Genomic DNA, 21,057 nt, shown 5'->3' on the forward strand with positions numbered 1-21,057 from the left:
GTTGTTGAACAAAACCTGCACTAATTAAATTTTGCTCTGAACCAGAATCTATGAGGGCACTAGTTTGGACCTGAAGACAATTAATTTGGATGGTGGCGGAAAGCGTGAGGCGAAGATTACTTTTATTTAGGTTGCCCGTCAGTACCCCCACTTTTACTGACGAGCAAACTCTTTTGGGCGGAGCTGGCAGGCTGCAATGAAATGGTCAGGGGAACCGCAGTATAGGCAGCAACGAGCTTCCATACGACGCTGTCTCTCCGCCGGAGAAAGCCGAGCACGGCCGATCTGCATGGGCTCAGAGGGAGGCAAGTTTGGCGGTGCGCTGGACACAAGGGGCGGAGCCGAAACCCCGAGAGGAGACGGCGATGCAGTTAGTTCAGCCCGACGCGGAGCAGGGAATCGGGGACCCGGACCTCTAAGTTTTGCTCGCTCTCTAAGACGGTTGTCGATCCTTATAGCGAGATTGATTAATTCATCCAAGGTGTCGGGCTCGTCTCTGCTGGCCAACTCGTCTTTCAGATTCTCATTAAGCGCATGTTGAAACGCCCCTTTCAGCGCGGGACCGTTCCAACCTGATTCCGCAGCCAAAATGCGGAAATCGACTGTCATCTCAGCTACTGATCTACTACCCTGTCTTAGATTCCATAATCTCTTGGTGGCTTGTTCCTCGCTAATTTTTGGGCAGAAAGTCTGCTTAAATTGTTCGAGAAAATAGTCAAATGAGTGATCTGAAAGACTGTCGGAGCCAAGAGTAGCCTGGGCCCAAAGCAGAGCCTTGTCATTAAGGAGGGAGATGACATGAAATTTTACTCTCATCTGTCTGAAAAGAGTGGGGACTGCGGTCAAAAGCTAAGGAACATTGCAATAGAAAGCCCTTTGCCTTACCTAACTCGCCAGAGAACGGATTAGGAGTCGGAGAAACCGCATCATGGAAACCGGACGATGCTGAAGGATCACGGCGGACCGGGACTGGTGCCGACGGTTGTGGATCAGATGAGGGGAGCCTAGAACTCAGATCATGAAAGAGTTTAGTGAGATGATTCATTCCTTGGAGTAACGTATCCTGTTGCTGAGACATGTTCTGGAGAGCCGTTTCGTGTCGGCCCAACAGGATGCCTTGTTCGGACAGAGCAGTGCGCAGGTGTGCCGCAGAGTCTGAAGGGCCAGATGATTCTGTCATGATTCTAAGAGACTCTGGAGCGAACACACCCGGACACAGGAGAAAGTTTAACAGTTTTATTGAAAAGTTCAGCGGGTTCTCAAAATGGTGGAGGAACTCTGGACGGGTTTGCAGAGGCGGTTCTGAAGGGGAAACAGAAGGTGAGTCGAGGAGCAAGGAGACTGTTCCGATAAAAGAATTGAAGGGGGTGAGCTTACTGGTCTGCGTGGCGAGGAGTGTTTGGAGAGGAGGTGAGGTCCAGTGTGGGAGTGTGGCAGGCTGAGGTTGAGATTTTGCTGGAGGCTCGAGGGTGGACAGGCAGGTGGAGAAGAGGAGGATCCAACAGGGCGTGGATGAAAAGGCTGAAGCACCGCAGCCAGGAGGAGCACTGGGTGAAGCAGACACCACGGTTCAGGGAAGACGCTGGGAGATCCTGGGAACTCAGAAGGTCGGGACTACTGCGAGACAAAACATTACTTGTGAGAGAAACACTGGGAAGCGCAAGGAAACACAGCGCTGACCTGATTACCAAGCTGTGTGGCTTAATCATCTGGCATCTGCTTTCCTCCTCCGGCCAGCTTTAAGTGCTCCACCTTAATTGCCTCTGATCAATGGCACCTGGTGCGGCCTGCCTGTCACACCTGAGGAGAAGAGGTGAGGAACCACACACACACACACACACACACACACACACACACACACAGAACCTCACATTTGGTAGTAGTTTTATTATTTATTTACTTTTTGTTAGAGGGTTTTGCAGTGGATGTGGCCACCCTGAGAGAGAAACACACCTGACCTTTAGCTCTACTACAGCTGGAAACTTGAAGTGGTCAGGAGTCCTAATAGAAATTAGCCATCTTTTCCCTGTTTGCCTGAAAAAGGTTGCAGATATAGAGTCTGTTTTTTCTGTTATAGGGCTTCCACACCAGCACCCGCTCTACTCTGCCCAGATACGGTAGGAGGTGTTCACATTTGCATAGCCTGGATTTTGTTTTGTGTGCAACCGGTCATCTTTTCAGCCCTCTTTCCAAGGTGGTCTGCTTCGAGCTGAACTGGTCCAACTGCCAGCTGATTGGCCAGTTCAAATTCACATCTACTTTTAGGGGGCCTCTGATTGGCTGATAGAATCAGCCAGCGGGATCTTCCCAGCGCCGCCATTGCGCCCTCAAAAACATAGACAGCCGAGGATACCTAGTGGCAGACACGGAGCAGCTAGAAGAATGTCGTCTTATTCCCCCGTGACTGGAGGAGTAAAAAGATGCACAGCAAGTATTTTATTTGTGAACGGAAATAAGAAACGTCGTTTAGAGGTGGCAAGCACATGAAGAGGTGGAGGAGGATGAGGGACAAATTTGTGTGTGTTAAGTCTTAATACAAAAAAAAAAAAAAACAATTATAAACACATTATCTTGAACCGGATACATGACAGGATACCACAGAACGGCGCTACATCCTCTGTTGTCCTGGCGGGGAATTTCTTTGCACCACTCACCAGGAGACCTAGAAGTCCGAGGGCAAGTCATCTCCATCGTGGAGCTGACAGAGAAGTATAAATTAGGCTTTAGTAAGAAGTTGTGTGCTCATAGTTGTTTTTCATGAATGGTTTGCATTGAATTGCCTTTGAATTGGTTTTTAGATCAGTTGTTTGAACTCTTGTTTTGAATCTACCTTTATTCATTTTCTTCAGCAAATTAGTTTCTGGTCCCAGTTTTTTCTGGTGTTGGGTGCTTTAAGTGTCAGGTGACAACTGGCTTATAAACAAGCGCAGACTGGTGCAAGAACAGTAAGTTGTGTGTTCCCTCAACCAAGGAAAGTAGCTTCAACAGCATCTTTAGGACACGTTGGACTTCATTAAAGCATGTGTTGGTGACCAGAAGAGACAGAGGATCAGAATGATGGGGGGGTGGGGTTCAAGGTCCTGGCTCATGTATCTGATTGATTATATAAATTTTTTTTTAAGATAAAACAAAACAAAAAAAAATCCACAACTTTTTCACATTGTCAGATAGATTTTCTCACCTCTTGTGTGATCAAAGCTGAAGAGGTACACATACATAATTCATGCTGATGGATTTTTCTCCCAGCTAGGAGATTCAGATGCTTTAAAGTTTTTTCTTTTTCTCACAAGGTTTGTGTTGAATAACAACATCACATCAAAAAAGGAGGAACCCTTGTTTATTTGGCAGTGCCAGGCATGCATTGTGCTGTTATTAATTACATGAGATACGATGAATCGATCATGTTTAGATGTGCTGGAGCATCACCACTTCTCTAAGATGCTCTTCTAGGTCAGAATGATCTACTGCCAGCACTGTCACAATGCAAATATCAGCATAACAACATGCCATATTATATGAAATATATATGTGTAGACTTGCAATTTAAAAAAATATATTTTCTTATTTTCCAAGCTAAAGCATTTTTGCAGCATTTTAATAAGAAGCAAGTAAGTTAAGTTTATTTATACACGACTTATCACCAAAGAAAATTCACAAAGATCAATAAAAACAAAAAGACCAATAAACAAATGAAAGATAACTGAAAACAGAAAAGGTCATTTTTCATTATTTATACTGAAGGAAACAGTGAAACTCAAAGTCCTGCTGATGAAAAAGTGTGAAGGGTTTCCTTCGAGAACTCGGTTCTCATCGTTCACAGTGAAGAAACGTTCCTGTGAGTTCATTTGGTTTCAGATGAGTTGAGAGCAACTTCCTGTAACAACAGCTGAGCAGACATGCCCCCAGGCACTTCTGGATCATAATGTTTATAAAAAAAATAGTCCCTTGAGATCTGAGTTCATTCCATGTCTCACAACAGACCTCTGTCAGAGTCTAGACGGTTTATTTTTAACAAGTCTGATGTAGGCGTACTAGCTTTGTTCAAAAAAGCGTTGAAGGTACAAATCTGCAGGTCAATACAGAACCTGAGCAGCAGTAACCCCCCACCCCCCACCCCCCCCACACACACACACACTCATTCCCTTCCTCACTACCTCTTCTGTCACCATGATTGAGCCAACCACTCTCGAGGCTATTAATGTGACACTGTCAGCTGGAAGGGGAGTCTGGGGGGTCTGGCGGCAGTAGAGGCCTCCCCCCCCCACCACCTCCTTGGGGTGCTGCAGAAGACAATAGACGCTTCATGCACAACATAATTGGAAACAGATTTCTCCAGAGGCCTGTGGGCCCATCAGCCAAGCCCCAGGTGTTCAGACAAGTGCATGCAGATGGACACAAACAAAACAGAGGCAGAAAGAGAAAAATGGTTCAGAGGATCTCATCAACTCCTTATAATCCTCAAGTCTGCAAAACATTCCACACGACAGCTCTTCTAGTCCTAAAACAAAAATGTATGTACCCCCCCCCCCCCACACACACACACACACACAGCTCTAAACATTACTTTAGAACACAGTTGTAAAACAATTTTTATGTACTTGAGGTCAATATTCAAAGCAGCTACCGTAAATATTCAAGTGCTGAGGCACTCGATGCTCTGAGATTTTAGTCATGGAGGTTTATTATTGTGGCAGCATGATGGGTGTTTAAAACGCTCTGATGACCCATTATAACTGCAGGCTTTCAGCTGAATTTTCACTGACATTTTATTAATAAGAAACATAGATGTAAAAGCACGTAGCACAACTAAATAATTGCATAATTATTAGTGTCAAAGGTTACTAATGGTTGTGTTTACTGGGAGGGGGCGTTTTTATTCGGAGAACTAGTTTCAAACATTAAGCACAACTGGAGAAGAGGCTGAAGTGCTGAAGAGGCTTAATAAAGGCTGTGGAAAACATGGAGAGCAGCGTGTGTGTTGTTTACCGGAGGAAAACACACAATCTGTCCATAAACATTCTTTACTGAGTCATAAAGCTGTCTAAAAATTCCCTTTCAAGCTAAGTTCAGAGGGTCTACAACATAAAAAGCGTTCATGTCTTTTAGCCTTCATAATGCAATTACAAGAAACATCTGAGAGGAGGGAGTAGGATACACAACAACATACTCGGACCAAAGTAATGAAAACTTGAAAAATAACTTTTTCAGGGATAATATCTTCAAGCTTTCGGTCCCAAGACCTTCATCAGGAACTGGGAGCGAACGCTTGAAGTGTGCGGATTCTGTTTTTCTTCTTTTGATCCAGCACCTCAACCCAGATGAGCGGCGTTTTTCCATTCTACTTTACTCAAGGATAACATCTAAAATGATCTCATTAAATACTCTGAACCCGCTCTCTGTTTTAAATGAACGGGTAAGTAGATCTTTGTAGCATGGCATTAGTAAAGTAGACTAGACATTTTACAGTGGCCACTTTATTAGGTAGCCCTAGGTAGCACCAGGTTGGAACCCTTCTGCCTTCAGAACTAGATCCATTTTTGATGTCATACACTCATCAAGGTATTGAAAACATTCCTAAGAGGATCTGGTCTATGTTGACGTTGCAGCATTACAGTCGCCACTGATTTGTTGGCTGTACATCTATGATGTGAATCTCCTGCTCCACTACATCCCAAAGGTTCTGAACTGGAGTGAAATCTGCTGACTGTGGAGGTTGTTGGAGAAAAATGAGCTCATCATCATGCACTAAAAGCCAGTTTGAGATCATCTGAGCTTTGTGACATGGTGCATTATCCTATGGACGTAGCCATCAAAAGATGGGTCCACTGTGGTCATAAAGCAATAGACATATTCAGAAAGGGATAGGACTAAAAACAAATAGAGTGGCACCATTACAAAATACAGAAACACAATCTCCTAAATGTCGATAACTTTATAAACTTCTCTGTTGTAAAACTGACGTTCAAATGTTTAAACTGCCTTGTCCCAGAGCTGTTGAGCAGACTGATCGTAAAAGCCAGCAGCAGAGGAGCTACAACCAGAGGAGCAGCCAACAGAGACTGCATACCACCAAAATACAAACATCATTTAGTCAATCCTCATTCTCATTTAGAGGACCTCAGATTTGGCATCTACCTTCAGCAATAAAACTGTTAACAAATGTTAAAACTTTTCACTCTCAGGTGAAAAAATGGCTGAAACAAATACAAAGTAATGGACACAGATGTTTCTTATCAGCTAAACTAATTTATTTACATTAATTGTGTGTGTGTGTGTGTGTGTGTGTGCGTGTGCGTGTGCGTGTGCCTGCGCATGTGCGCGTGCAACACACGCACACACAAAATTCAAACTCTGTGAAATACAGAGTTTGAATTTTGCGGGTGGAACTTGCAAGGTGATGATTTGGGTTTTCAGCAGACTGGAAATTTCATTGACAGTTGGGAGTTGAAGCACAGGGAATACAAGATCAGAGAGGAATGGGAAGGGAGTATGAGTATGTTAATGTCAGCAAAAGATAGAATCTGCTGGTGAATATTATCTACCTAGGTTATTAAGATAAATTAAATGATTAAACTGAGAAGCTGAGTACAGACGGGGAAGAGCTTCAGGTGGTCTTGAGAAGGTGTTAATGGGTATTTTCTTCCTACAATGAGATGAAATCAGAGTAGTTTTGGCTGTGACGAGAGCATTTCTACACTGCTGCATGTGTTTATTATAGATACCTGTGAACTGTTAGGCCTGTTTTCCTATGTAGAAATTCAAATTTTAAAAATATTTGGTTTTTAACTGACTGAGTGCCCTGGCGATTTTTTTACAGTGTCTGTAGAAACAATTTTAAAATAGCCAAGGTGTCCAGGAGATGACAAAGCCCAAATTACCTGTGGTAACCAACTGGTCTGCTCAGAAGACCTTTGATTTCACCAGAACAGGTGAATAAATCAATGCCTTTGATGTCAGGAAGGAAACACGACTGTTCTTTTTATCTTCGTCACTCTGATTCTCAGTTTGAACTTAATCACTATACACTGAGCTGGCTGTGGGTGGCTTATTAGACATTTGTGTTAACAAGAATTAGACAGGTGTCCCTTAGAAGGTGGCTGTTGGGTGTATATTTGCATAAAGTAAAGAGGCAAGAATCATAAAACAGTGATACTTCGGTAGATATTATAACAGAATCATGTTTTTTTCTCACAAGGAGTCGTTCAAGCCCCATTCCAACTATTTATTTATTTAAACTAGAGACCACTGCAAATATGTGATGTGTGAATGAGAGCTTCAAAAACCTATGTAGCCCAATTGAATGAAACTACTGTAGTAACTCACTCCTAGTATGTGAATTAACGACATAATCTGACATAAACAAACGGCTTCAAGGCAGTTCATTTGGCTACATCTTTCATTTTTTTTTATTTTTCAGCTGCTCCGTCTCCCATCAGACCACTTGTAATGTGCTGGATTCTTCCTCTAAGTGACATTTTTATGGCAGCAATAACCTTCAGAATGCAAATGCCTGATGTGAGAGGAGCAATCTGACTTCATTATGTTCATTTCGCTCTCAGCTCCAAATGTCATTCTTTATGTTAATCACTTGGTAATCCATTATTCAATCTGTATGTCCAGCCCACACTTTCCATCTCGACAAAGTAAAAGTTGTCTTTCAGTATTTTTAGACTAGATTTATCTGTTATCTACATCTGACTGGTCTGCAGCCACTAATGAAACATTTCCTCTCTCAAAAGAAGGGAAAGTCATATTTGACTTTATTCTCTGGCCATATTTGTCCACTTGTGTGCACTAACCAGAAATTGCAGAAACCACTTGAAAGTAAAAACAACCCGCAATAATATATTTAAGGGTTGAAACTTTGCATCTTCAGATCTTTCTGAGTGTCCCTTAAAGCAGGGGTGTCCAAACTTTTTGCAAAGAGAAACAAATTTTATAAAGTGAAGATGCTCAGGGGCCAATGGCTACTAATGTCCTCAGTTTGCAGGTAAAAAGCTTGCAATTGGTCCTCACGTTGATGTATAGAAGAGTGCACACACACACACACACACACGCACGCACACACGCACACACACACACACACACACACCCCTGTTTTAATAAAACTTTGCCAACTCTAATTTGAAGGACTAAACTTCGTGTCATGGTCGCTGATATTCATGCATGAAACAAGCAGCGAGAGACAAGCTGGGTTTTCAGTGTTGTTTTTATTACAGAAACATCAGAGAGGATGAACTTTAGGTCACACTGCTGTGGTAGCCGTCCCACCCTCCCTCACTGGCCGCACATTCATTCATTCATTCATTCATTTTGTGCGCATGTCTGGGAAAATAAATAAAGCAAACAGAGTAAAACAGAACACAAGGTTTGTCTCAGGAAGAAATGTGAAATACAGAGTTTGGATTTGTTGCCATGGTGATGCTGAGGAGGCACTCTGTGAATGAATAAATAAATAAATAAATAGGAAAGTGGAGTGTGATGGAACAAGCTTCTCATCTTCCTTGGATACCGTCTTCCGAAGGTGGCGTGGGTACAGCAGTGTTGGCACACACACACACACACACACACACAACACATTAACATTCCACCTCTCCACCACACACACCCCCTAAATCACAGGTATAAAGGAAGTGCTGTTTTTCACACACATAGTGAATCTTTCCAAATATCAGTGGACAGCTCAGATTCAGAACACATTCCTAGAACGCTCCCACACATTCCTCCATCGGGCAGAATGAGAGACAGCTGGAACGCTGTCGGGGAAACACAGAGACACCTGAAAGCTGCAGGAGGCCATGGCCAGGATCTCTCAGACAAATGTGGCTCTAATGTCCCTGTGGAGATGGACAATAGAGGAGTTTATTCTGCTGGCTGATCAAGCTCTAACTCCTGGGCCAGATAGAGAAACAAAGAAATGTGAGTCTGAGAAAGAACTCGTTAGTTTTGGCAGCAGCAACATTCAAGTCCAGGGTTCTGGAGGCGCCGGGGCCACATGGGGCCTTTTAGCCCCTCTACTTCTGTGGTTTTGGTCAAAATGGAAATTCATTCTATGTTTTAGCTGTTTCATTCAATATGAACGTGTGATTTTAATCGCTCTGTGACTAAGAATAGACGTCACTCTCATCAGAGTGATCATCTGAAACCCACCACAGATATTTAACGTTTTAAAACAAACTTCAGCAAGATGCTGACGGGACACAAAGGTCAGCTTCACTCACACAGTAGCGAAACAAGACAAATGGAGAAGTCAACTATGGTGATGAAGTTATTCATCCAACAGACTGGCTCTGTGTGTTTATGTTCACTGTGATAATTACTTGTTCTTTGTTAACGTAACACAAGGGCTTGCATAGGTACAAGTCCTCTCAGTTAAACAAGTTTAAAATTATTTTGTTTTTCATCTTTATGTCAAACAGTAAAAAAAAGCTTTTTATTATATTTCCTTCATTTCATGATTTTACAGTTTTAAAAACAACCTAATGATCTGTAATCTTCATGTCAAGTTTAGTTTGCATTTGGGACAAATATTATTTAGTGTGTGAAAAGCGGTTTATGTTTCCTTATAGAACAAAACCAAAAAGTCCCAGTCAGGCTAAATATTTGTGTCTTCTCTAACTATTAGAACAAAACCTGCAAACAAAAGAAAAAAGATGTGCAAATAATGAATCTGTCAACACCAGGGAAGAAACACTGATCTAAATAGTGACAGGCAGCTTCAGTGGTCTGAGGCTCGTTTCCTGAACTCTGATCATCCTGCTGCATCTTTCCAGTGCCCCTGTGTTCCACAAGCGTTATGATGATAGTCTGCAAACGTTTAAAGGCAACTAACAAGAGTCCATCAACATCCCAGATTCAAGCAGAATAAAATCATGTCAGGTCTTTGATATGGTTGAACCAAACATTGCACCTTTGTCCATCTGTGCTGATGATTTTAAATAAATAAGAAATTAGCACTAAAAAGATTAAACTTTAAGCAATCCGAAAGAGTCAGTTTGACATTTTTTATATAAACAAAGTTATATTAAAAAAAATACATCCTTGACTCATTGCAGAAGCTTGGGGACAGAAGCCTCTCACAATGATCTCAGCTGATATTTTTTATTTGATTGTATTTTGTGCTAAATACTCAATTACTGTCAGTAATTGAGTATTTACTGTCAGTTTAAATTTGAACTTCAAGAATTGAACTCAGACTCGTAGATTTACCAAAATACCAAAGCAGCTCTAAATGCTCGTTATATTATATTTAAGACACGCGGGCGTAGGTGCAATGCTAACAAAACACTCCTTTTTGAGTGAAAAACAATCATTTTTAGACGACATCCTGTGTTCTTTGTGGCTAAACAGCAAATGTGAAGTCGAGTCTAACTGCAAATGTTGGGAAAAACAACATAAATTTAGCTGCTGGTCTGAATATCTATCTAATATAAATACCCTGCTATGGTGGGAGAACCAGGTAGTGAACAGGAGCTGGCTCCGTAGAGAATATGGACAAATCTAAATTGAGCCATTTGTTTTTGCCAATGAGATGTTTTGTGTGTGTGTGTGTGTGTGTGTGTGTGTGTGTGTGTGCGTGCGTGTGCGTGTGTGTGTGTGTGTGCATGTGTGTGTGAGAGAGAGAGCTCTGTGCAGGTATTTGATAATCCTTGGACGTGGTCACAGGCTCTTGTTGGTCGAAGCCATCCCTCATGTCCTCTCTGAGCAGCAGGGACCCTCCTGGGCATCTTGCTTCAGTTTCATTCTTCTATAATAAATTCCAGAGGCTGATTCTGAAGTGAAGTGAAACAGGAGAAAGGGGTTTCTCTGATGGCTTGTTTGCAGGCTAAGAGGTCCCTTGTGCATTGTTCATTTTTTATTTTAGGAGCTAAATAAGCAGTTTAAATGGAGCCTCAGATGCTCCTGCTGCAACTGCTGAGTAAGTGTGGCATTAAAATCAGCAGGAGCACTAATTTGCAAGGAAAGTGTCTGAGTTTTTGTGCTCCTGACCCATGCTGAGAACACAACCATTCTTTCTTTGGAGCACCGTGGCTTCGGGCCAGGCCAGTAGCTCCTCTCCTCTATTAGAGGCAGATGTCTGAGGGAGGAAAAGCTGGGCAAAAAATAGAGCTGTTCTCTCATTATAAGTCCCCATTTAGGCACATGAAACGAGGTTTGCAGCAGAAACAGCGACCGCGATCTGCTGAGGTTGGAAAATTCTTTACATTTACCATCAGATTTCATCAAACCTCCCAGTTTTTCTGACCTGGCAGGTCGCGGTGAGTCACAGGGAGCTGAAAGATTACTGCTGCTTGTAGTAAAAGCCATAAAAGTCCAGTGGAAAGTTTAAAGACATAAAATGAAAAGGTTGAAGGAGTTTAGCAAGATGACCATAAAGATGACAGTTAGGGTTCATTACTGTCCAGAGCTGAAGCAGGTCAGACTGAGTTACGCAGAACTGAAACTTTCCTCCATGATTCCCCAACAACACTATTAGAAACGCATTCAAGAAAATAAAACCAGCTGGCTAAAAGCCCCACTAGTTTAGGGGTGGTGTGCAGACTTTGGTGGAACAATTGCAGCAAACAACTCAATTCCCCGCTTTTCTGATTCTCCCAACCGGTGAGTTCCTTCTGGACCAGAGGAGAAACATCACAGACTGTAAGTAGGAGGTGATACTACCCGTGGGAAAATTTTAGAATCATTCTATGTCTCGATCAAAAGCATGTTTTACAGTTTTTTAATTATAGTTTTGACTTTAAATCAACAGCCTAAAATATCTGGTGGTACCAGAGATGCTCTTTAAGGTGTTTATTATTAAAGGTGAAGAGCTGAAATCCTGCTGCAACACCTGTTGATGTGTTGCTGTTCCTAAATAATTTGTAGCCAGGATGCCCATTATCGTGCCAAAACCAGTAAATGTTTCTTCAGTTTGCTTCTCTCTTAGTACTGCACGGACGTTTAGACTGGCAACGATCACTGAATATGATTTGAGAAACTCTGTGTTTTGTGTCTCAAAATCTAAATTTAAACCTGGTACTCTGTTCCCAGAAGCTTTGGTAAAAAAAAAAAAGGTCTCATTTTAGAACACACGTGGGAATTTGGAATTTTTGGTGAGTTTAAAGTATTTGTGTATTTTAATGGTAAATGTTGATTCAGAGTCACCCACCTCCCACAAAATAACAAAAAAAGAATAAACAAGAAATAGAAAAAACCATCTAGGCAAAGACAATCCCTGGTGGGGTGTTCCATCCAGGTTAAATGTACCGGTAAGTCTTCTACAGGAGGAGTTCCAGTATCCCATAGATCCAGTAACGGGAGTGATTGATCGGTCTGTTCAGGTTGGGGCTGAATTATATTAGGAAAACCTGCGATATGCGATAACAGTGATTAATATTGCGATGACGATATTAATTGTGATAAATAAAAACAACTCAGGAACAAAAATAATCAAAAACAAAGAAATAAAAACTGACAAAAAAATTGATAAGAATGAGAAAAGCAAAAGATGTGAGGAAAGGGAAAAATGAACAAGAAAAGGCAATCAGTGGATCCCAGGAAAAGCAGAATCAGCAGAAAGAGCAGAGCAAAGCTAACTCGAGTGTTTGCTAACCATCAAAACTAAGTGCTGTCCGCCTCGGGGACGGACATCTAACCTATGAGAACCCGCCCAAATGGGTGAAGAGCTCTATTAGATTTGTTAAAAACATCCTGCTTCCGTTTGATTGACAGAATGCATTATGTGTAGCAAACATTTGAGCTGAGCATTCATTATATTTATCTGTTCTTTGCGAAATGCATATTGTGCATGTTGATATCACAATAACGATATATTTGTGATATATTGTGCAGCCCTAGTTCAGGTGAAGAAGCTAAGCTCAGAGGTGAGGAGCTGCTGCTCCTGCTCATCAAAAGGAGTCTGCTGAGGTGGTTTAAGAATCTGATTAGGATGTCTCCTGAATGTGCTCTTTTGGAGCTTTTCTGAGCACTGGGCAGAGACCTAGGGCAGACCCAGAACTCTGTGGAAGGATTATGAATCATCAGTATTCTGGGGGCATTTATGGATCCTGAGAAGGAGCTGGACAGAGTCTCTAAGGAGGAGGTCTGGGCTTCCATCCTGGTCCTGGAAAAGCACATGAATGGATGTCTTTACTAGAGACAGTCCTGATGACTTTGGTAGACCTTCAGTAATTGCTAAGGTTCAACTATCTTCAAGGGCTCTAAAGCCAACATTTACTGGTTTAAAGGGACACTTTGCAACTTTTTTATTTTCTTGAGCTATTATGTACTAAAATGACCCTTTACAGTGTTAATGAAAGCCCACCCAGCTCCTATCACACCCTGTTGCAAGTATCTTTCACATGCAACTTCAGACTGCTGGGCTGCTCTGTTGGGACTTAGAAAACATTGAGCTGACATACCTGGTGCTGCAGTCTGGTTCCAGAACGTTTCCTGCTTGTTTTAGGTCATGAACACAGCTGATTTGTTTAATTTAGTGATGAATCACTCCTGTAGACAGTAAGGAAGGCTGGGGAGACATCTCAGCTGTGCTAAAAATACTAACGCACAGCGAGGAGATAGGTTTTGCGTTTGGCTCTACAAACAGACACTAGAGGGTGCTAAAAGCAAGTAAAAACTGCCTAGTTCGCCTTTAAGTTTGGAAATGGGAAGCCAAACTGGACTTCATGCTCCAGGTAGCGTACGGTCCTTGTTGGTTCTTTAACAAAGCACTTTTCCTCTACTGCAACACATCTGTATTATAAAACACCTTTCTATTATGGTCTTCATTTCTCATGAGACCCCAAGATGTGAGAGCTTCAAGCAGCGCCAGCAGCTTCCTCACAAGGAGTGTGGTTGGGTTTAATTCACTGCCGGATTTCATCAGTTAAATCACCAACATTTCTATCTGAGACAAAACTTTCTCAACTTCATTTCCATTGATGAGATTCTGACTCAGTTTATACATGAAAACCAGATTTTTAACCGGTTAGAGCACAAAAGCACAAAGCCAAGGAGCTAAAGTTTTCAACCATTCAGATAAAATTCACTAAACCTGTGATGGATCAGAGACAAACAAAAAAAAAACTCTAGAAATCTCCCAGGATGCTCCCGAGCCCAGAACAACTACACACTAACACACACTCTCTCTGTTCAAACAACATTAAATAATTTTATGTTATTGCTGCTCGCAGCAATCCTTATGAGACAACAGGAACAGACAAAAATAAAAGATCAAGACAAAATTACAATCTTAACATGTTAGGCTGTTGGTTCTGGGTCCTGGTGGATGTGGTCCCGGTAGTGTGTCCGCTCAGCCCCCTGTTATGGGTGCAGTTGTTGGATCATCCCTTTGCAACCACATTCCTTTTAAACCAGCCGTTGCCTGTAGCGTCTCGGCACACAAGTATTTGTTTCAAACCACTTCCTTTGTCCCAAACTGTTCAGGATATTACAAATGATTCATTCAGCCTTTTCTGCAGCAGGAGTCTGATTTTAAAAAGTCCAGAAGGTCCGAAGGCCAGCGTCACAGCTGGTACAACCGTTGGCTGAAGGAGACACCGGTCTAATTACAGCTGGAGTATTCTGGAGCATGAAATCAGGAGCCATCCATCACAAGGCATCCTGGAGGAGGTGATGACATGAATCTAATGCAGCCGGGGGTGATGGGAGTTAACTCACCATGCTGACACTACAGCAAGGACAAGAACTTTTTTACAATTTTACGGAGTCTTTATTGATCAAGGGGAGGGAGAAAAATTCGACTCCCACGATGCACTGGGGTCAGGGTGAGGCTGCTGTTTGCCTTGCAGAATCTGAAGCAGCAATTTGTTAGCAGTTTGTTTAAACAGGTAGGAAACATCATCAGAAGAATTCCTCTTTAAATCAGTGTTCAGAGGACAAACTCCAGTTTTTAACCCCTTGAAGACCTGCTTCACCCACGATTTTCAGTTTCTGCGTTTGGTCCTTTAAGCCCACATGTCCATCTAATCGGTGCTTTCTGTGTCTGCTGATGTCACATCTCTCGACTTGTACCTGTATAAGCACACGTTACTTTATTCAGTCAGGGCTACTTTATATCACTTTCATCTTCCACACCTGTAAGGAACAATGACAGTTTGTAAAAACCGAGTTTGCTTAAAAAATTCTGAACTTTTCTCCTCGTGTTGCCTCTCTGTAACGGAGGCAGCGATTGTCGGAGTCCCAGCTCTCTTGTCTGCTAGTCCAGCCGCAGCTGGCTGGGTTTGGAGTAGTTAAACATGAGGAAGTCCATCCTGTAAAGCTGGTAGAGCTGCACCTGCTGCTGAGAGCTGATATTGCTGAAGAACTGAGCTGTCATGGCGTCTGTGGTGCGAGTGGACTTGGCATAGCTCGGGAAGCGCAGGGAGTCCCCGACATCTATCAGTCCCAACACGTAGTTAGCATCTTCCTCTAGAGTCTCGTACTTTCCCACCAGGTCGTAGTGAATGTGACAGGGGTGACACAGCTGGTAGACTGTCTGCCAGTGCTCGTTGAGTGGGCCTTCACGCTGTGTGGCTGGATCCACCAGGTACTCTACAAACTCTTGAAATTTGACATCAGAGCCGCTGAGCAGGGCTTCCTGAGTGGCATTCTTGCGGTAACGCCTGATGATCCGGGTGCCGAAGCGCTTATGGAAGGAAGAGTTGTACTTCAGGGTGAACTTATTGCGGTACGCAGAGACCAGCCTCTCAAACGGCTCACGAACAAAGAGGAACTTAAGATAGTTCTTGAGGCGGTGGTTAATCTCAGCGATGGTGTACTGATTCAGCGTTTTCAGGTTGGAGGGAACATGGGCCTTGTTGGACGGGATTTCCATGGGGTCACTGTGATATAAGGTATAGAAAAATAAAAAACACCCGATGAACAAACAATGAATCTAAGTGCAAAGTCCCATTCACTCAACAAAGCAAGACCAGGGCTTTTATAAATGTCATTTGAGAAACTCAATGACGTGTTTCAGCTCTAATTAACACATAAAAGGAGGTTGTTTTCCATGGAGCCCACAGACACAAGTTTGACTGGTCACAGACCTCCTGATCCGTGAGCTGACTCACCTGTATTTCCCCTGGCCTGTGAGAACCATCATGACTCGTTTCCAGTTGGTGCAAGCCACCTTAGGGACATAGCAGTAGATAAGTTCATGGTCTTCGTCCACAACGAGGTGTTTCAGGTCTGCAGGGGTCAGCACTCTCCGCTTTCGACTGGAGGCGCTGTAGACTCTGCAGGCGTCTACAACTTGATCCCTCCTAGCCTGGTGAAGGACAGCGGCTCCTGATGAGTCCGACTAGACATGGGGATACAAAGAGGAACGGGATAGGTTGTTGATACAAATTAAGTTTCATGGTCAGAGATGTTTCATAAAGCAGAAAATGCAGACAGAACCAATGGTTGGGACAAATAATAAATCAAATTACTGAAAAAAGTGGAGCGCTGGAAAATTTGGCCAAATGTGGACATGATAACATCAATAATGGGGTTCAGGGATTTAATTTTACAATATATGTGATTTCCACATTTTTTACTTTATCATCTCCTGCAGTCTCTCTCTCCGTCTCTTTGTGTGTGTGTGTGTGTGTGTGTGTGTGTGTGTGTGTGTGTGTGTGTGTGTGTGTGTGTGTGTGTGTGTGTGTGTGTGTGTGTGTGTGTGTGTGTGTGTGTAAAATGAAAGGAGACATGTTACACAATACAATGAGCTGAGGCGACGGAGCATGCTGCAGGTTTCCAGCTCGACCATATCTAACACAATCTTTATTATTTATTTTGGTGAACAACATGATTAACTGGAACGTCACAAAAATAAATGTCGACCCAAACAATCGGAGACTCAGAAATAGAGGAAGCGAGTGAGCGTTATCTTCACTTTCTGTTAACTCCTCCCTGTGAATCCACATCAGCAGAAGAGAGAAGATGCGAGTTTACTGAAAAGTATTTGGGTTTTTGTGAAGAACAAGAAGGTCCAATGTTGCTGGTTTAGGCAAAGCATTGCTAAAAAACAGAACACACCATCTTGGAGTTGAAAGTTAAGCAGCAGAACTTCCTGTGAAAAAGGGAAAAATTAAAGGCAAAAAAATAAAATAAAATAAAGAACCCCACAATAGTTAGAAGAATCACCATCACTAGTGAGTCAGGTGTATTATATAGAGTCAAGTTTCTACTAAATTTGTCGGGGTTGTTAACATTGTATCACTCACTGATTAAACCATATTTATTTTATTGTTTAGAAATTTGGGGAGCCACTTGCAAAACTTTTACACAACCGTTGTTCATTTTGCAAAAAAGAGCACTGAGAATCATTAATAACAGTAACTATAGAGATCACACTAATCAATTATTCATTAGATACAAAATACTGAAATTTCCTGACTTGGTAGAGTGGAAAATATTGCAAATAATGTACAGAGCGAATACGAGTAATCTACCAACTAATATTCAGAAAATGTTTCATAAGAGAGTAAGTGGGTACATGTTAAAAGGAACTGATGTCTTTGAGAAACCTAGATTCAGAACCAAAGTGAGGGAATGTAACATTTCTGTAAAGCAGGGGTGTCAAACTCATTTTAGCTCAGGGGCCACATTGCGAGAAATCTAGTCCCAAGTGGGCCGGACGGTAAATTAAAAACAACTTCAGATTGTTTTCTTTGTTTTAATACAATCAATATAAAACAAGGCTGGAGCCTGAGGACATTGTATCCAAAATAGTACAAGTACAACACCTGAAGTGTACTTGAAAATTTGAAAAAAATAAAAAATCAATCAATAAAAAAAACATTCCTTAGTTATTCAAAGAGCTTACAGATCACATGGCTAGATCAGTTTCATGCAGCACTTAAAATATATTTGACTCATTTTACTTTACATCTTTTAGCTTTCACCAGCACATCAATATCAGAAGTCACATCCTGAGTGGCAGCCAACTTCAGGATGTGATTCAAGTTCTTGTGTGAGCCTTGAGCGCAGCTTTGTTTTGTTTATACTCATTACAGAGAAAACTTGCTCACAAAGATAAGTTTATTTTCACTCTACATTGTAAAGTATGAAAATAAAGTTTACACAACTATCTTGTGGGCCGGATCCGGCCCGCAGGCCGCATGTTTGACACCCCTGCTGTAAAGGGTGTAAGAATGTAGAATGCCATTAACAAGGAATTTAAAGAATCAACTACACTTGCTATATTTAAAAAATGTATAAAATCTAATGTATTTAGTAATTATGAAAAGGTGAATTATAATGTCAAAGATTAGATGTGAAAATATTAGAAAGTGACTGAGGTTATACTGTGTTTGTTTGACGAATAATTTTATTTCGTAAAAAGGGGCAGAAATTATAAGAGTTTTTCTTCTATCTGCTCCTTTTCATTCAAATGTTTTTTCTTTTTTTTCAATATGCTAATGTATGTTATATATGTTTGTGTTTATTATATACATTTTGAATGAAATAAAAGATAAAAAAGGTACACCCAGTTTTAATACAATAATGAATTTAAACCTTTTATCTAACAAAATGAAAAAGATTCTTTGCTCTCAAGTGAAACATTTTAGTGACGAACTTTACAAAGCTGTGTAAAAATGTAACCCTTTACCAAAGCAGGCAAAGATTTCTTTTCCCTTTTTGCATTTTTTATGACCTGAGTTTAGTAGTTTTTTGTTCTGGCCATGCTTCAACGGGAATGGGACTACCTTTATTGGGATTCTTCATAATCTGCAGGTAAAAACCTCATAAAAAAGATGTTTCCATGTGATGCTTTCAACATGTTTAATTAAATATAACAATAATGTAAGGGCAATTTTCACAATACACAATAATCAATACGCAGTCAAATTTAAGATTTTATTGCTCTTAAGTGGATTTTTGACATTTGAAGAGTACTCATGAACGTTATATAAAAACACTTTAGGAAAGTTGAGCATTACATTTAAAAGAGGTTAATTACGATAATAATAATAATAATGATAATCAGTTTAGATGTGACATTTCTCTCATGAAAGTTTCCAAATAAAAGAAAGATAATTTCACACCTTCATAAACAACATTTCAGACTTTAGCTAAATGCAGTCTGCAGATGAAACGATCTGTTAGAAAGGCAGTAAAGTTCTCCACAGCGAAATGAAACTCCATAAAAACAAAAGGCGTAAATGAGAAATGATGAGAGCTAGCGTGCTGAAGAGCCAGATAGATGGCAAAAGTTATTCATCTCAGTCTTTATGATCACATTTATCCCTTTATGAAGTAGTTTCTTCTATCTGATGAAGGGAAAGAGATCAGCTCATTGTTATGAGAAATAATCAAATTAGAGGATATTGCACATATTGACTGTTCAATATGCGTAGATCCTGTCAGCAATGATTCATCTGAGGAATATTTCATATTCACCATGATGATGAAGGAGGCTGATGGTAATAAATGAGTAGACTGGAGCAGCCTGAGGACTTTGCATCAGCTGCAATGTTTTTTTATGCCTGTTGAAAGTTTTTCCTGTGAGTCCCCCAGGACTAAAAACCCTGAAATGACCACTCTGTGTCCTGCAGCTTTACTGCTCCATCCCTCTCCAAACAACTCTGGCTTTTCAGGAAAACTCTGGCCAAAGTACAGATCAGAGCTGTTTAATGTAAAGGCACAAGTCTGGCATCGCCACAGGTGAGAGACCAACATGTGATGTCTACAAGGGAGGAATTCACCAGGAAAAGTAATCTCTGACACACTTTATCAAAGCAGCTGTGATCCCAGAGATCGGTTAAACAAGGAAGTGCTCTAATCAGAGGCTAAAGAGCAACGAGTTAAATATAAAAACAGGCTGAAAGTCACTCTTGATGGACTCTATTATTAGTCTGGTGGGGGATACGGGTCAGAGGCCTGATGACTTCATATTCTCAGAAAATCAATGGAAGATGGGAAAAGTCTATCTGGTCAGGCGCTGCAGCATGGAGGATGTGGTGTAGTGGTAGGCTTAATACATTTTACAGTATTTACACTGGACTACGTTTTCTGCCTTACGATGTGAAAAATGGTCCCACACCTTTGACATTTTCTGTCTTTTTCGCACTCCACTGGGGGCCACGTTGTCCGCCATGGCTTAAGAGAAAGTTAAGTTATATTCGCTACTCGCGTGTGCATGTGCGTCACTTATTTCGGTCCGGGTGAAACATGACCCCGGGCGATTGCAAAGCCATGAATTAATTAAGTATGAATTAAACGAAGCCTCGAGGCAGAGAATTTGACTTGAGGCTTTTTTGTACTCGAATTATTCGAGGTGCTCGAGGAATCGTTTCAGCCCTAGACGCCAGCCTCCGATTAGTGTCTCTTGACTCCCAAACTCACCTCAAGTTGTTCATTCATCTTTTCCTAGAACCAGAACTCCTGATCTGGTCCCAACCAAGCCCCCACAGTGCAGCTCAAAAATTGAGTCCAACCTGGAAGTACCAAAAATTGCAGTTCCACCCTCATCCACTGGGGGCTGGTATCAGAAGCAAGCAAATCCTCATTGACTCCCATGTTAAAAATGCCAATTTCACAGCAGAAATAGACATGTTTACAGCCTGATACCAAAACATGTTTTTGGTTTAAATGATCTAGGTTACACTCATGACAACTCTGAGGGGGTGAATTTTTTTCTCACTCTTCTGTTTAAGTGTATTAAAAGCCTAAAGTTCTGTATAATTAATGAGCATCCGACCCACGTGACCACAGAGCTAGCTCCGTGGAAAGGCCTCAGTAGAGCCTCGGTCTGGCTTGGAAACTGCTCCGGGATTTTGAGTCTCTGTGTTTGTGTTTTCTTTTTTGGATATTTTTTGTGCGATTGTTGGACAAAATGACTTGCTGTGGCATTAATTGCACTAATAGAGCATCCAAGGAGTCTCCACTTCATTTTTTTCGGTAAGAAAAAATTATATTTATGTATTTTAGGTCGCTGCCGAGCTGAGCTTAGATTTTAACATGTACTGTTTAACCATGAAATTTAAATGTAATAGGGTAAAACCCAGCGCATTTAACATAATGCTGCACTTTAGAAAATGGGTTGAAATATAACATGTTGGTGGAGCTGGGTTCCGACTATCGGCTTGT

General features: G+C 41.5%; 1 protein-coding gene across 3 annotated transcripts in view; it reads right to left on the reverse strand.

The window, feature by feature from the left end:
• Positions 1-8,191: 8,191 nt before the first annotated feature.
• chst11 (carbohydrate (chondroitin 4) sulfotransferase 11) overlaps positions 8,192-21,057 on the reverse strand; it is a 134,373-nt gene continuing 121,507 nt past the window's right edge. For all 3 annotated transcript variants that reach the window (XM_070549748.1, XM_070549750.1, XM_054739466.2), the window contains exons 3-4: positions 16,053-16,282; positions 8,192-15,821 (exon numbers count right to left, since the gene is read on the reverse strand). In XM_070549748.1, coding sequence (XP_070405849.1) covers positions 15,197-15,821; positions 16,053-16,282 — 855 coding nt within the window. In that variant the 3' untranslated portion in view covers positions 8,192-15,196. The remainder of the gene's footprint in view (positions 15,822-16,052; positions 16,283-21,057) is intronic.

Source organism: Nothobranchius furzeri, chromosome 1 (genome assembly GCF_043380555.1).
Source record: "Nothobranchius furzeri strain GRZ-AD chromosome 1, NfurGRZ-RIMD1, whole genome shotgun sequence".
Lineage (NCBI taxonomy): Eukaryota > Metazoa > Chordata > Actinopteri > Cyprinodontiformes > Nothobranchiidae > Nothobranchius > Nothobranchius furzeri.